The 12,771-nt window shown below is 46.5% G+C and overlaps 1 protein-coding gene across 3 annotated transcripts; it reads left to right on the top strand.

Annotated features, from left to right (window-relative positions):
- The first annotated feature begins 269 nt into the window (after positions 1-269).
- Positions 270-10,522, top strand: LOC129591753 (uncharacterized). 3 transcript variants are annotated; one of them, XM_055487554.1, is made up of 18 exons: positions 270-786; positions 1,236-1,631; positions 1,695-1,795; positions 2,174-2,355; positions 2,458-2,611; positions 2,673-2,765; positions 2,826-2,947; positions 3,217-4,021; positions 4,092-4,211; positions 4,362-4,993; positions 5,056-5,476; positions 6,452-6,807; positions 6,870-7,115; positions 7,337-7,813; positions 7,880-8,107; positions 8,175-8,726; positions 9,242-9,328; positions 9,775-10,522. In XM_055487554.1, exons 1-18 carry the CDS (start codon positions 623-625, stop codon positions 10,168-10,170), a joined length of 5,532 nt encoding a protein of 1,843 aa, XP_055343529.1. In that variant the 5' UTR covers positions 270-622; the 3' UTR covers positions 10,171-10,522. The 3 variants fall into 3 exon arrangements, with proteins under 3 accessions (XP_055343529.1, XP_055343528.1, XP_055343527.1); XM_055487553.1 differs by having other exon boundaries at positions 2,162-2,355; positions 8,178-8,726; XM_055487552.1 differs by having other exon boundaries at positions 2,162-2,355.
- Positions 10,523-12,771: the final 2,249 nt, after the last annotated feature.

Below are 12,771 nucleotides of genomic sequence, written 5' to 3'. Positions count from 1 at the left end.
ATTGGTTAATCCGCCCCATCCTTCAAAGGCGGCGAATAGTTTATGCGGGATTTGGTACAGTGTTTTACCATTAAAAAATGTTACAACAGCACAGGTTCAGTGTCGTACGTACGTTCGTACGTAGTGCTCGTACGTCATGCAAAACCGAGTGCAACGCAGATGCCGCAGACGCCTGGCGGTGCAGCATTGTTCCGATAGATCTCGATCTGCACTGAGCGAGCAGGCTGAAAACTTCCTGGAAGCTGCTTTTCCGATAAATTTACCGCCGGTATATTTTAAATATTATTTACGCGCTCTCTCCACTTGTCTGGAATTCTGCCGTATTGACACATTTCCCATCCACCGACGAGTGCATTCTTCTGGTGTTTTTTCACAACGCACAGCGGGTGCTATCAGTACATACGAAAGACTGCGATCTGCGACGAGGACAGTCTGGAATGCAGTGCGTTAGCTTACTTTGCTTGCATTATTCGTGATCGTTGATTTACAGTATTTTTGATTTTATACTGTTTGTCATGTTTGAACGTGTTGGGTGATGCGATGGTTATCAGTGTGGAATACATCTGGCCAGTTTAGCATTGGTTGATAACTTTGCCCCATTCTCCGAGCTGTAGAAATATCCATGGCGGACAGCGTGGTTGAGGAGCCCGTGGTGATGCGGAACAGCGACAGCGACGCGCTGACCAACGACGAACAGTTCCTCTCCAACATCCCCACCGCCGCGCGTCTCCCCCTCATTTCCGGCATCCGCCAGCGCAGTCATCTCCCGGACGATGTGCTTCAAAGGTAAACAAAGCATTCTGATTAAGCAGATTAAAGTGGAATGGGGCATTAAAGCTTCACCCGACGGACGGTTATTTTCATGATTTTTATTGTAGCGAATTGGATTTTATTAAATTTTTTATTATATTGCTGAATGCTGATCATAATTTTTGTTTTCACTTACTTCGTAGATTACAGTCTAAAGTGCAATTTTATTTAATTCTTGTTTATCAGAATTTTATCTTTATTTTAATTTGTTTCATCAGAATCGAGTTTTATTTGTCAAAATTTTATTTTATTTTTATATCAGGAGTTTAATATTATTTAATTTTGATTAGCAAGTTTTTATTTTCATTGAATTATATTTGATTTCCAGTTAGCAGATTCAAGGAGATTTTAACATTGAAAGAGCAGTTAAATATTACTGTAATTTCCTTCTTTTGTACGGAGTCTAATCGTGCGTTGACGTTTAGGGAAGGCGCGACGCTGCCTGGCGTCGGTCAAGCGCCGAGCATCGCTCCTTATGCGCCGCCACCTGCTCCCTCCAGTCCGCGTCGTCCGGAGCGCTCGGACGCGGGGAGATTCGGCGGTCGGCGGGGCGAGGAGGTCGGCAGCCGAGCGACGGATGTGTATCCGGAGATCGGGGCGGATTCCGACCGCGAGCGATTGCTGGAACGCGCAGAGACTGCCAGTGGATTTCCAGCGGAAACCGCCGCCACCGCCTCGCAGCAAACACATGTGCCGCGCGAACGCAGCAACTCCGTGGCGCACGATGGGATGCAGCTCGATACGGCGCCACAGCAGCAGAAGCTGACGTTCGTCGACTCGTCGCTTCGCAAGCTGTTCGAGAGCATGACGCTGGCCAACAAGTGGGTGGCGACATTTGCATTTCCTCTTATTCTGTCAGGGGAATTTAGCTGGCAATGATTTAGGGCAAAATTGACGTCTCCCACATGGAATAATTTCAGGGGACTCAGCTCAGCTCAGAAGATCCGTCTGAGTAACGTCATTCGGCGGGCCTGGCACATGAACTGTAAGTTGATTCGCTTGGCTACTGCATTAATTTAATATTAATTTAATTGGCTACGGTATTAATTTAATTTTAAATTTTCTTAAGGATAATTTTTAAAATATCGCCACCATCAGATATCACAAACGAATTCGTTGTGGCAGTTCCAGGAATTTCTAATATTAATTTTTAATTTAATGGAATGTACACAAGTGCGCATAATAACGGCTGGAATCGTAAAACATTAATTTGATTTATGCCTGTGTAGAAAAAAAATAACAGAAATTTTAGAATGCAGGCTGAATAACTGTAATGGATTTATTCATTAAATAAATTACGTACGTCATTAAAATGTGAAAAATAATTACTATGTATTGTGTTATTCGGAAGATGTTTGTGCAGTTGTCAAGCCTGTGCGGCCGGTGAATGCTTCGTACGAAGTGGACAACTCGGTGCAGCTGGTGGCGGGCAAGTACTGGAAGCGTCGGCTGGCCATCGTCTCCTCCGAGTACCGCCGCTGGCGGCTGTGGTACAAGAACCGCATCTCCGGCGTCCGCACCCGCAGCGACAGCATGGCCGCCAGTGTACGCCGTCGTAATAATAATAATGAATTAATAATAATGCTGTGCCGTATTAATAACCACAATTTGGCTGTTTTGATGATACTGTATGTTGCAATTATTCAGGCGGTGAGCGATCCGCACAGCGGGAGCATGGTGATGCAGCCGTGTTTCGAGGAGTCCATCGTTCTGGACGACGTCCCCCTGCCGGATTTCACCGACGCCCTGCTGCCCCGCCTCGGTACGCAACACTCCGCCTTCCCCAATCCCCGTGAAATCGGTATCCGCTGTTTCGCCTTTATTGTTATATTTTTGTGAATGATTAGCATCATTTGGTGCAGACCAAGCCGGGTGCGCGGAAATTATCCAAGCGGGACTACTGCCGCTGCTGTCGTTGTTGGATGACGTTAAGGCCACACTGGAGATGTGCAAAGGTATTCAGCACTCGGCGTTGAGTAATACTCGGTGTGCCCAGCGCCTTTACTGTGTTGCAGAGTATTTTACGCGGAAAAATGAGGCTTCGTCCGGCTGCAGTTCCACGGGACAGGTCGGGATGGACAGTTCGCAGGAGTTGACATCTCTGGATTATTCCGGCGACTCAGATGCTTACTGGAAGGTCAGATCGGCATCCTTAGTCATTCTTAATCATTTCTATTAATTTTAATTTTTTCCTTATTCATTTATTAATCGCTGTTGTTTTATTCGTAGCTTAATCTTTTACCAATAATTTATTCTTATTAGTTTAGGATTTTACTATTATTGATATAATTCTTTTTGACCTACGATTAATCTAATTCTTATTATAGGGCGTGGGTAATTATTGATAGATTAATTTTCTGAATTATTGTTAATTTGTTCTGGTTAGTCCGCGTGATTTTTTTACAGCATTCGCTGGCGCTGCCCCTCAGCTCCCCGGCTCCTGATCGGTCCACCACCAACAGCTACCGCACTCAGTCTTCGTCCGGCGCCTCCAGCGTGCACATGTCTCCGCAGTCGCCGCAATACTCCCCGCCGTCCCCGACGACAACGCAGCACAGCGGCGACGCTTTGGACGGCATGCTTTCCCCAGACACCTCCCGCCCGGGCCAGCTGCACCAGCCGAGCGATCTGTCGGAGTTGGCGCCGCGTGGGGAGGACACCCAGCAGCGATCGACATCGAGCCCGACGCCCGGCGTGGACCCGTTGATCCAGCCGAATGTTCTGGCGGCGGCGCCGGACACCTTCGGCCGGTCCATCTCGGCCAGCAGCGGCAGTGTGGTGCAGCCGGGCTGCGCGGCGCCGACGGGCATGCAGACCGGAAGCAGCAGTGCGCCCGTCAGCCCATTGAACCCCATTGTGCCCAGTAGCAAAGCGGTTTTGGTGCTGCCGGCGGAGATTGTCCTTGAGCCGCTGTTCGTGCCCCCTTCTGCCAACACCCACGACCCTGCAGCACGCTCCTCCGAACAGTCCGCCTCGCCGGCCAGTCCCGCTACATCACCGACGCCCAGCTCCGGGATACTCAGTCCGGAAGGCAGTTTTCATGATTTCAAGTGGCCGCCTGCCATCGATCTGGAGTGGCCGCATCCGGACATGGCCGTCGGCTGCGGACTGACGAATCCGAGCAACACGACGTGCTTTATCAATGCCACACTACAATGTCTGGTCTATACAGCGCCGCTGTATAATTACTTTATGAAGAACAATCATCACTGTGGGTGGCTTTGAACTTTCTGCAATAGTTGTGTGGCATAATATTTCTGCAATATTACTCTGGCTTGCAGGTCGTATCAAAGGCTCGGACTTTTGTCTCACTTGCAAGCTGCAAGAGTTGCTTTTGTCCGTGTTGAGCACCTCCCCATTGGATGCGCTGGAACCTAAAGTGATTATTGAGAATCTTTCCGGTAAGAAACTTCTTTTTATCCGACGTTACAAATCTGAAATGTGTTTCCTCAAGAATAAGCCTGTTTTGTTTTCGCTGCTTTATCAGTTTTTATTAAATACAAAAACTGATGTTGCTCCTGTTGTGAATGATGTTATTTATATTGCCACAGTGTTTGCGGAAGAGCATTCCGATGGCCACCAGCACGACGCCCACCAATTTCTTCACTTTGTGATGAATGACATGGTGCGTGCAGCGTCGGGACACCAAGATCCGGACACCGTGGATGGTGTCGAAACAACCATGCCGGGTTGGATATTCCACGGGGTATCTCAGTCCAGCGTCCAGTGCAGGGAGTGTAAGCACACCTCCGAACGGTTGGAGAGCTTCTGGGACATTCAGCTTGCCATTGACGAGAACGTTAATCACCTGGAGGACGCGCTGCGCATCCACACCCAGCGCGAGGAGTTGACATCGCAGGACAACCTCTACTTTTGCGAACAGTGTGGAAAGGCGACTTTCTCAACCAAGCAGCTCACGATACAGGCTCAACCCAACATCCTGACGGTGCTGTTCAAGCGATATCTGGATACCGGGGAGTCGTTATACAAGGTGGATAAGGATGTCGCCTTCCCAGAGCGGCTCAATTTGCGCCCGTTTATGAGTGACCCTAATGATGCATCCGACGTCATCTATAAGCTGTATGCAGTGCTCGTGCATTGCGGCAAGTCTTTGAAGTCCGGTCACTACCTATCCTATGTTACCATTGACGGGAAATCATGGTTCTGTTGCAATGATGCAGAGGTATTAAAGCGATTAATTGACGATTAAAAATAAATATTTTTCTAAAACCGTTTGTTTTGCAGGTGTCGCCGGCGGATAAGCGAACTGTTTTTAAACAGAAGGCTTATATGCTGTTTTACGTTCGAACTCCCTGTGATCCGGAGAACAGCCACATCCCAATGAGTACGCCGGTACGGACTTCCGACGGGGCACAACTGGTCAGCGGGCAGTCACCCAGTGGACCGCACTGGGAGTCCCCTGCCAGCGACAGTGAACTGCCGCAAACAGTGCACAGTCAGCCGTTGTCTCTGCCGTCACCTTTGAGCAGTGAATCTGACGACAGTTTTGCTGCACTGCTAAGGGAAATGAACCTGTTCTGGGTAGACCCGGATGTCAACCGGTTCAAAAAACACCTCTTCAGGAAGGGCTCTCTGATGTCGCCCATCACGGGGTCCTCTGGGACAACGCCTTCCGCCTCTCAAAGTCCCACGACGGAAGAAGCTGGTAAGTTTTTATTTCTTGGATTTCTTACTGCGTTACTTTCCCTACTGCGTTAAGGGATATGGCCCAGCACCAAATTCGTGTACATTGAGAAACTTTCGTTATCGTGTTCTCCCAAACAATTTTTTGCATTGCTTTAAGAAACTTTGTAGCCAAAAAATCTGCATGCGTAGGCATAAAATCCATTTGCGCGCGCAACATCCGGTTTAAAAGTTATTTGCATCTCCTTTGCATGTCAGTTTTGTACTTTACATCGCAGTATCTCGTTTATGTTTACTTTTTTACTTTACTTTGCTGCATCTCTTTTGCATGTCAGTTTTGTACTTTACGTCGCAGTATCTGGTTTACGTTTACTTTTTTACTTTACTTTGCTGAATCTCCTTTGCATGTCAGTTTGGTTCTTTACATCGCAGTATCTCGTTTACGTTTACTTTTTTACTTTACTTTGCTGAATCTGCTTTGCATGTCAGTTTGGTTCTTTACATCGCAGTATCTCGTTTACGTTTACTTTTTTACTTTACTTTGCTGCATCTCCTCTGCATGTCAGTTTTGTACTTTACATCGCAGTATCTCGTTTACGTTTACTGTTTTACTTTACTTTGCTGCATCTCCTTTGCATGTCAGTTTTGTACTTTACATCGCAGTATCTCGTTTACGTTTACTTTTTTATTTTACTGACATTTTGTAAATATTCATCGTAATTGGATGCAAAATGTCGGTTTATAATTATACTATTGGCACGCCTGAATGCTTTTAAACTTTTTTTTTGGAATTGTGATTCAACCATAACTTTACAACCGGATGTTGCGCTCGCAAACGGATTTTATACCTATGTATACAAATTCTTTGGCTTCAAAACAGTATAAAGCAATTCAAAAAAATAAAAAAAATATACTGTATACGGGAGTGCGCAACAGCGAAAGTTGCTTTGGTTTGCACGAATTCGGTCACAAGTAACTTACTTATTAACCTACGCAGACGGAGTCCTGACGATTGAACTGCGGGATGGCAGCGGTTCAAAGAGAACCATCCCGAGTGGCACCGGCCAGTCCACGCAGGACGTGCCAACGTCTGCTGTCTCCGCGGAGTCGCCGTCTCCCGTCTCGCAGCCCCCGTCCCCCTTCTCCGCGCAGCAACTGAATGAGGAGATCGCGCTGCACCTTTCTCGCGCCTGCCACCGCGATCTGCGGGGATCGGACGGAAAGTACCTGCACCGGGTACACGAGAAGACTGGGATTTCGGTTAAATTACCGGCGTCGCCCGACAGTGATGCGGTTACCCTCTACGGGAATCCTCTCGGATTTGGAGAGGCTCTCGATCTCCTCGCTCAGCAGGTCAGTGAGCTGGAACAATTCGTGTTTACGAGATGCGTCAACCATCGGCCGCGTGCTTTTAGATTCCGGATAAGCACGTTGTTCACGTGCAGCTTCGAGCTCCCGGCAGCAGCCACAGCTGGCTGGCCGGCAGTGACTCGGATGGGCTGAAGGCCATGCTGGCCCGCCTGTGTCGCGGTGTGGAAGTCCAGTTCTTCCCCGAGAAAGACCTGGTTGTGGTCACGGGAGAGCCTGCCTGGCAAGTCTTTCAGGTCCGTCGTGTGCTGGACCTGAAAGTGCGGAAGCTCTGCGCCGGATGTGTTCGAGAGGTGAAGGGGCGTTTGGTCGAATTCGTGAAGAAAGCCGGGCGATTTTCGGTCTTATTCCTTTTGTTGCTCTAGTTGTTTCATACTTCTATATGATTTTTTACATGCCTTTTAAATTTCTGAAATTTATTGTTTCGTTATTTTAGTTTAATTTTTAATTTCCCGTCATTTTCTGTTTGATGAGAAAACCGTTGCTGATTGCTGCTTAATGGTTGTCTTTGCAGCATAACGCCGTGGACGATTCGGTGGATATTCCCCATCGCTCCCCCGCGCCCCGCGCCGAAGAAATCCAGCAAATCCAGGGGACCGGCAATGTATGCATGGCCGAGGAGAAGGAGGTGATTTTGCTCGGCTCCCAGGATGCGATGGACGTCGCCAAGCCCAGCATCATCCACCCCGGTGAGGTGTCTGTCACGGACGTGTCCAAGGAGGTCGACCTCCGCATCAAGTTCCCCGAGCGAAAGGACAACCGCGCCGCCAATGCCGACGGCAAGCAGCTAGCTCCCACCGTGGGAACCGCCTCCGAAGTGCCTAAAAAGGTCATCGGCGTCACCGGCCGCCCGGAGGACCGCGAAGCCATCCCCAGCCCGGCGGATCAGAGGGACGTTATCGGGATCGGCGGCCAGCGCCGCAACGTGGATGAAGCCAACGAAAAGCTGGCGGCGCGCGTCAAGGAGCTGGAGAGGTTGGAAAAACAACGGGTATGCTTGCTGGAGTTAGCGCTGGTGTTGATGCAGGAGAATAATTTGCGTTTGTTTCATGTGCAGGCGGGGCACAACTACCCCGCAGGGGTGCGCGTGGACATCACGCACCATTTGCAGATCAGCGGCCAGCACGGCGGGAACATCAGCAAGCTCCGTAACGAATTTCAAGTGGAGATTCAGTTCCCGCACGACGCCGCTGCCAGCGCGGACGCCGACAAGACCGTCACCAGCGGCCTGGAGTCGCAGGCGCCCGCGGCGCGCGACAAGGGCCAAGCCCGCACTGAATCCGAGGTGAGGGCAAGGTGGTGGGTTGACTGCACAGAGGTAAAATGTAATCGCGTTAATGTCCGTTGTGTAGCAGCGCAAGTCGCGCGTGGAGGTGCCGCTGGACAGCCGCACCCATGCCCGCATCGGGGACGACAACGGCCGCACTCTGACGGACCTGGATAACCGCTTCCAGGTGAAGATCAACTTCCCGGGCCGCGACGACGAGAAGGCCAGCGGGGTGACGGTGGCGGGCGAGACGGTGAACGACTGCGAGGCGGAGGTGAAGCGCTCGTCGACGGAGGACATCGACGAGAGTGCAGAAGATGTGTCGTTCCAGTTGGGCGACGTGGTGGAAAACGAGACATTCCGCGCCTACCACGCCCCGGCCCCCGCCGCCCAGCGCCAGATAGCCCGCGAGCACGGCTCAGCGACGGCCGGCGAGTTCATGGGGAAGAGCGCGCCCTGCCAGCAGAACCTGGAGGTGGTTCCCACGATGAAGCGCGGCAACTCCATCCCCGACGCATCCGCCGCCCACACCAGCGGCGAGAAATCGGCGCCCACCGAAGAGACCAGCGGCAAAGCTCCCGCGAAAGTTGTCCCCGGCAGCCCGGAAGAGTGCGAGATGGCCAAACAGGCGCTCCTGGTAGGTGTTGTGTTATTGTCAGATTCCATGCCGTGAAATGCGAGTGCGTTGTTGCAGGCGATATAATAATATAATATTATTTAGAAATAAAATTAATGCATTTATAGACATTAGATCGAAAAATAAAATTTTTTAATTGAGTTCATTCATGAAAGCGAGGTGGACTAGAGACCGTCTGCCGTTTGAGTGAACATGAAAACAGATTTTTAAAAACATGCCAATAGAAATTGTTCAAAAAACACAATGCTCGTATTGCGTTTTTCTTTGAATGCTTTTGTTGCACTGGATTTGCGTATTTGTTTTTAAAATTACTTGTAATTTTGTCAACCGTCTCATGTACCATGGTTTTAACTTCTTGAACTTTAAATGATTAATTTTTCCTCTATAAAATTTTATTGAGAAACATGATAAAAATATGTAAATGCGAAGTCATTTCTTGGATTGGAGGGAATTTTATGTGCGTCCGCTGGCTTGTGTCATTGAACAGCGTTCATTTAACGTGTTTCCCGTTGCAGGTTCGCGAAGCAGGAAAAAAGGATGCAGGAGTTTCGCGCAGAATGATGCCGACGCGCGGCGTGGTGAAGACAGTGCCTGATAAAAAGGTGGGTAATGGCCATCGGCCGTTTGAATAACTGTTACGAAAATCTGTGGCAGTAAGCAATCGCTGATGTTGAAATATTAAGAAAGTCGAAAGATACAACGTCGAAAGTAAAAGGTTAAACGAAAGCTCAGTAAACAAACTGAAAATAAATGTTTTAAGATGAATATACGTACAAACATATATGGTAGGCTTGAATGAATATTTACAAAAAGTTAAAAATGAATGTTTATAAACTTAAAATTATGAAAAATATAAATGGTAAAGTGTGATTCGTGAATAATGAAGGACACGTGTATTTCTAGAAAATGTTCTGGAGAAAATGCATGGAAAAATATGTCAAACTTGAATAAAGCGTGTATATTCATGTTTTATAAATTTTTGGAAAAATCTAGGTTGCTGTTTTCGGTTGTAAATTGCGATTTATGTGATCATTGCTCGTATCCTTAGGTTCCATCGCTTCCCATCATTTATCCGATCAGCAGGGTGCAGTTTTCGGTAAGCACCCATGGAACGGAGGTGCTGACGCTGGGTGGGCACGAGTATCTGCGTGACCACGGCCGAGAAAACTGGTGGTGTTGTCGTCAGAGGGGGTTGTGTCGGGCCAAGCTGGAACTGCAAGGCGACGTGGCCGTCCTGGACCCGAATCACTGGAAGCACAACGCGAAGGCACGGGAGCGCGCTGAGCCAGCGGTGCACAGCGAAGAATCCCCAGCGCCAGCTGACGTGGCGGAGACGGAGGAGAACGATCGCCAGACAGCCGATAAGCCCGCGAAGACGGTGGACGTGCCCCGTGAGCGGGACCACAGGGGCCGCTTCGTGAAGAAGTCCAAGAAGGACGCGTAGGTGACTGGATGGCCCTCGAAGTCCACACGTCCATTCCAGAAGCCACTCGAAAACGCGGACTGTGTGCAGCTATGTCGATCAGGAAGCATCCTGTGTTGTCGGTTACTAGATTGTGTTACTGTGTTTTGTTAAATTTTAACTTGGACGGTTGTTCCTGATATCTGTTTGTGTGGTGTATGTACGACTGCAAAGTGGACTTGCACGTACGGTTTGATACTAACAATTTTTTCTCTTGATTCGTAGTTTCCTGATTCTGTTCCTTCTTTGCAACTTTCTGTTTCCTCGATTCTCGTAGCTACGATTCTATCTTTTCTAATCAGTTGCCTCTGCTGCGATACGAGTTAGATCAATAAAGAGCGTATAGAGTAAAAAAGTGAAAGGAAAGGGAGATATTGTCATTTAAAGCAGAAAGTTAAACGAAAAGTACATGCAGAAATCTAAAGTAAAAAAGTGAAAGGAAAGGGAGATATTGTCATCTGAAGTAGAACGTTAAACGAAAAGTACATGCAGATATCTAAAGTAAAAAAGTGAAAGGAAAGGGAGATATTGTCATCTGAAGTAGAACGTTAAACGAAAAGTACATGCAGATATCTAAAGTAAAAAAGTGAAAGGAAAGGGAGATATTGTCATGTAAAGCAGAAAGTTAAACGAAAAGTACATGCAGAAATATAAAGCAAAAAAGTGAAAGGAAAGGGAAATATTGTCATCTAAAGTAGAACGTTAAACGAAAAGTACATGCAGAAATCTAAAGTAAAAAAGTGAAAGGAAAGGGAGATATTGTCATCTAAAGTAGAACGTTAAACGAAAAGTACATGCAGAAATCTAAAGTAAAAAAGGAAAGGAAAGGAGATATTGTCATCTAAAGTAGAACGTTAAACGAAAAGTACATGCAGAAATCTAAAGTAAAAAAGTGAAAGGAAAGGGAGATATTGTCATCTAAAGTAGAACGTTAAACGAAAAGTACATGCAGATATCTAAAGTAAAAAAGTGAAAGGAAAGGGAGATATTGTCATGTAAAGCAGAAAGTTAAACGAAAAGTACATGCAAAATATAAAGCAAAAAAGTGAAAGGAAAGGGAAATATTGTCATCTAAAGTAGAACGTTAAACGAAAAGTACATGCAGAAATCTAAAGTAAAAAAGTGAAAGGAAAGGGAGATATTGTCATGTAAAGCAGAAAGTTAAACGAAAAGTACATGCAAAAATATAAAGCAAAAGTGAAAGGAAAGGAAATATTGTCATCTAAAGTAGAACGTTAAACGAAAAGTACATGCAGAAATCTAAAGTAAAAAAGTGAAAGGAAAGGGAGATATTGTCATGTAACGCAGGAATTTAAACGAAAAGTACATGCAGAAATCTAAAGTAAAAATGTGAAAGGAAAGGGAGATATTGTCATCTAAAGTAGAACGTTAAACGAAAAGTACATGCAGAAATATATAAAAAGTAAAAAAGTGAAGCAAAGGTCATAAAGCTTTGTAATGTAGAGCGTGAAATGAAAAGGTAATAACTGGATTGCGGCGGCTCTCAGATGTGGCATTCCAAACGATAGTTTGCACTTTGCATTGCTGGCGGCTGCGGTCTGCTAAGAAAAAGGCTGCTTGTGTCGGTTTGTGAAAGTGCCTTGCGAAAACACATTGCAGGCAATTAACACATCAGCACCATAATATTTGATGCACCAAAACATTTGATCTAACCGCCAAAGCGCGTTCGAAAACAAAGGGCAACAGCAATAACATCCAACAATCCATACATCTCATCAGCAGGAATTAAATAAAATCACCAGCACAGATTTCGAGAGCTTCATTTGGCTTTTCTTATCAAAGTGCAAGTGATAGTAACTTCAAATTTTGAAGCGCCAGCGCCAGACTGTTGTCGATGCGGCACCGCGGACAGTACTTAATATTGTTCGTATAATATATCTATTCTGCAAATATGGCTCGGAATAGGAAATAACGTTTAGCGACTACCCGCCGCTGTACAACGTATTTTTCTAAAATGAAACTGTACTGCATCTTGGCCATTTTTATCCTGACTTCTGATGGCGAAAACAATTCTGAAAACCGCCATTGTGCGCGTTTCGATATCAACCTGGAAGATATGCCGGAAGTCAAATTTCGCAAGATGTTTCGGTTTGAGAATTACGATGATTTATGCACACTGTTTCGTGCCCTAAAAATGCCGCCAACCATATATACTGCGCAAATGGCCATTTTTATTGCCTCTGCAATGCAAACTATCGCTGATTTGTAGCGATTTGAGAGCCGCCGCAACCCAGTTAATGTAAAGTAAACGAGTGAGATACGAAGACATACCGCTACAATTAACGTAAATTGTACAGCACTGAAAAACTATGTAAATCTCCCATATTATGAAGCACTGTGCAGTGTTCAGCTGTGCTACTGCTACTGCAATCTCGGGATGTTTTCTCAGTATGTATCTGATTTATTTTTCCTTTCTTCTGATTTTGCTTTGTGGTTCCTGTATTAAACATTTTTGTTTTTGCTTTAATTCAGTTGGATTTCTTTGGAGATTTTAAATTTCTGGTGTAAATATTTTTTAATTTCTGTAATTTTAATTGACTTCATTTCTCCGAAGCTGCCAGA

This window comes from Paramacrobiotus metropolitanus, unplaced genomic scaffold (assembly GCF_019649055.1).
Source record: "Paramacrobiotus metropolitanus isolate TYO unplaced genomic scaffold, Prichtersi_v1.0 Parri_scaffold0000048, whole genome shotgun sequence".
Classification (NCBI taxonomy): Eukaryota; Metazoa; Tardigrada; class Eutardigrada; order Parachela; family Macrobiotidae; genus Paramacrobiotus; species Paramacrobiotus metropolitanus.
The sequence above is the reverse complement of the archived record's forward strand: the minus strand, read 5'-3'. Positions and strand labels throughout refer to the sequence as shown.

Excerpts from the sequence above, each read along its gene's own strand:
- LOC129591753 (XM_055487552.1), top strand. The coding sequence starts at position 623 with ATGGCGGACAGCGTGGTTGAGGAGCCCGTGGTGATGCGGAACAGCGAC. Across the intron at positions 2,612-2,672 it reads CCCCAATCCCCGTGAAATCG|ACCAAGCCGGGTGCGCGGAA; the intron begins GTATCCGCTGTT and ends CATTTGGTGCAG. Across the intron at positions 6,808-6,869 it reads TCGATCTCCTCGCTCAGCAG|ATTCCGGATAAGCACGTTGT; the intron begins GTCAGTGAGCTG and ends GCGTGCTTTTAG.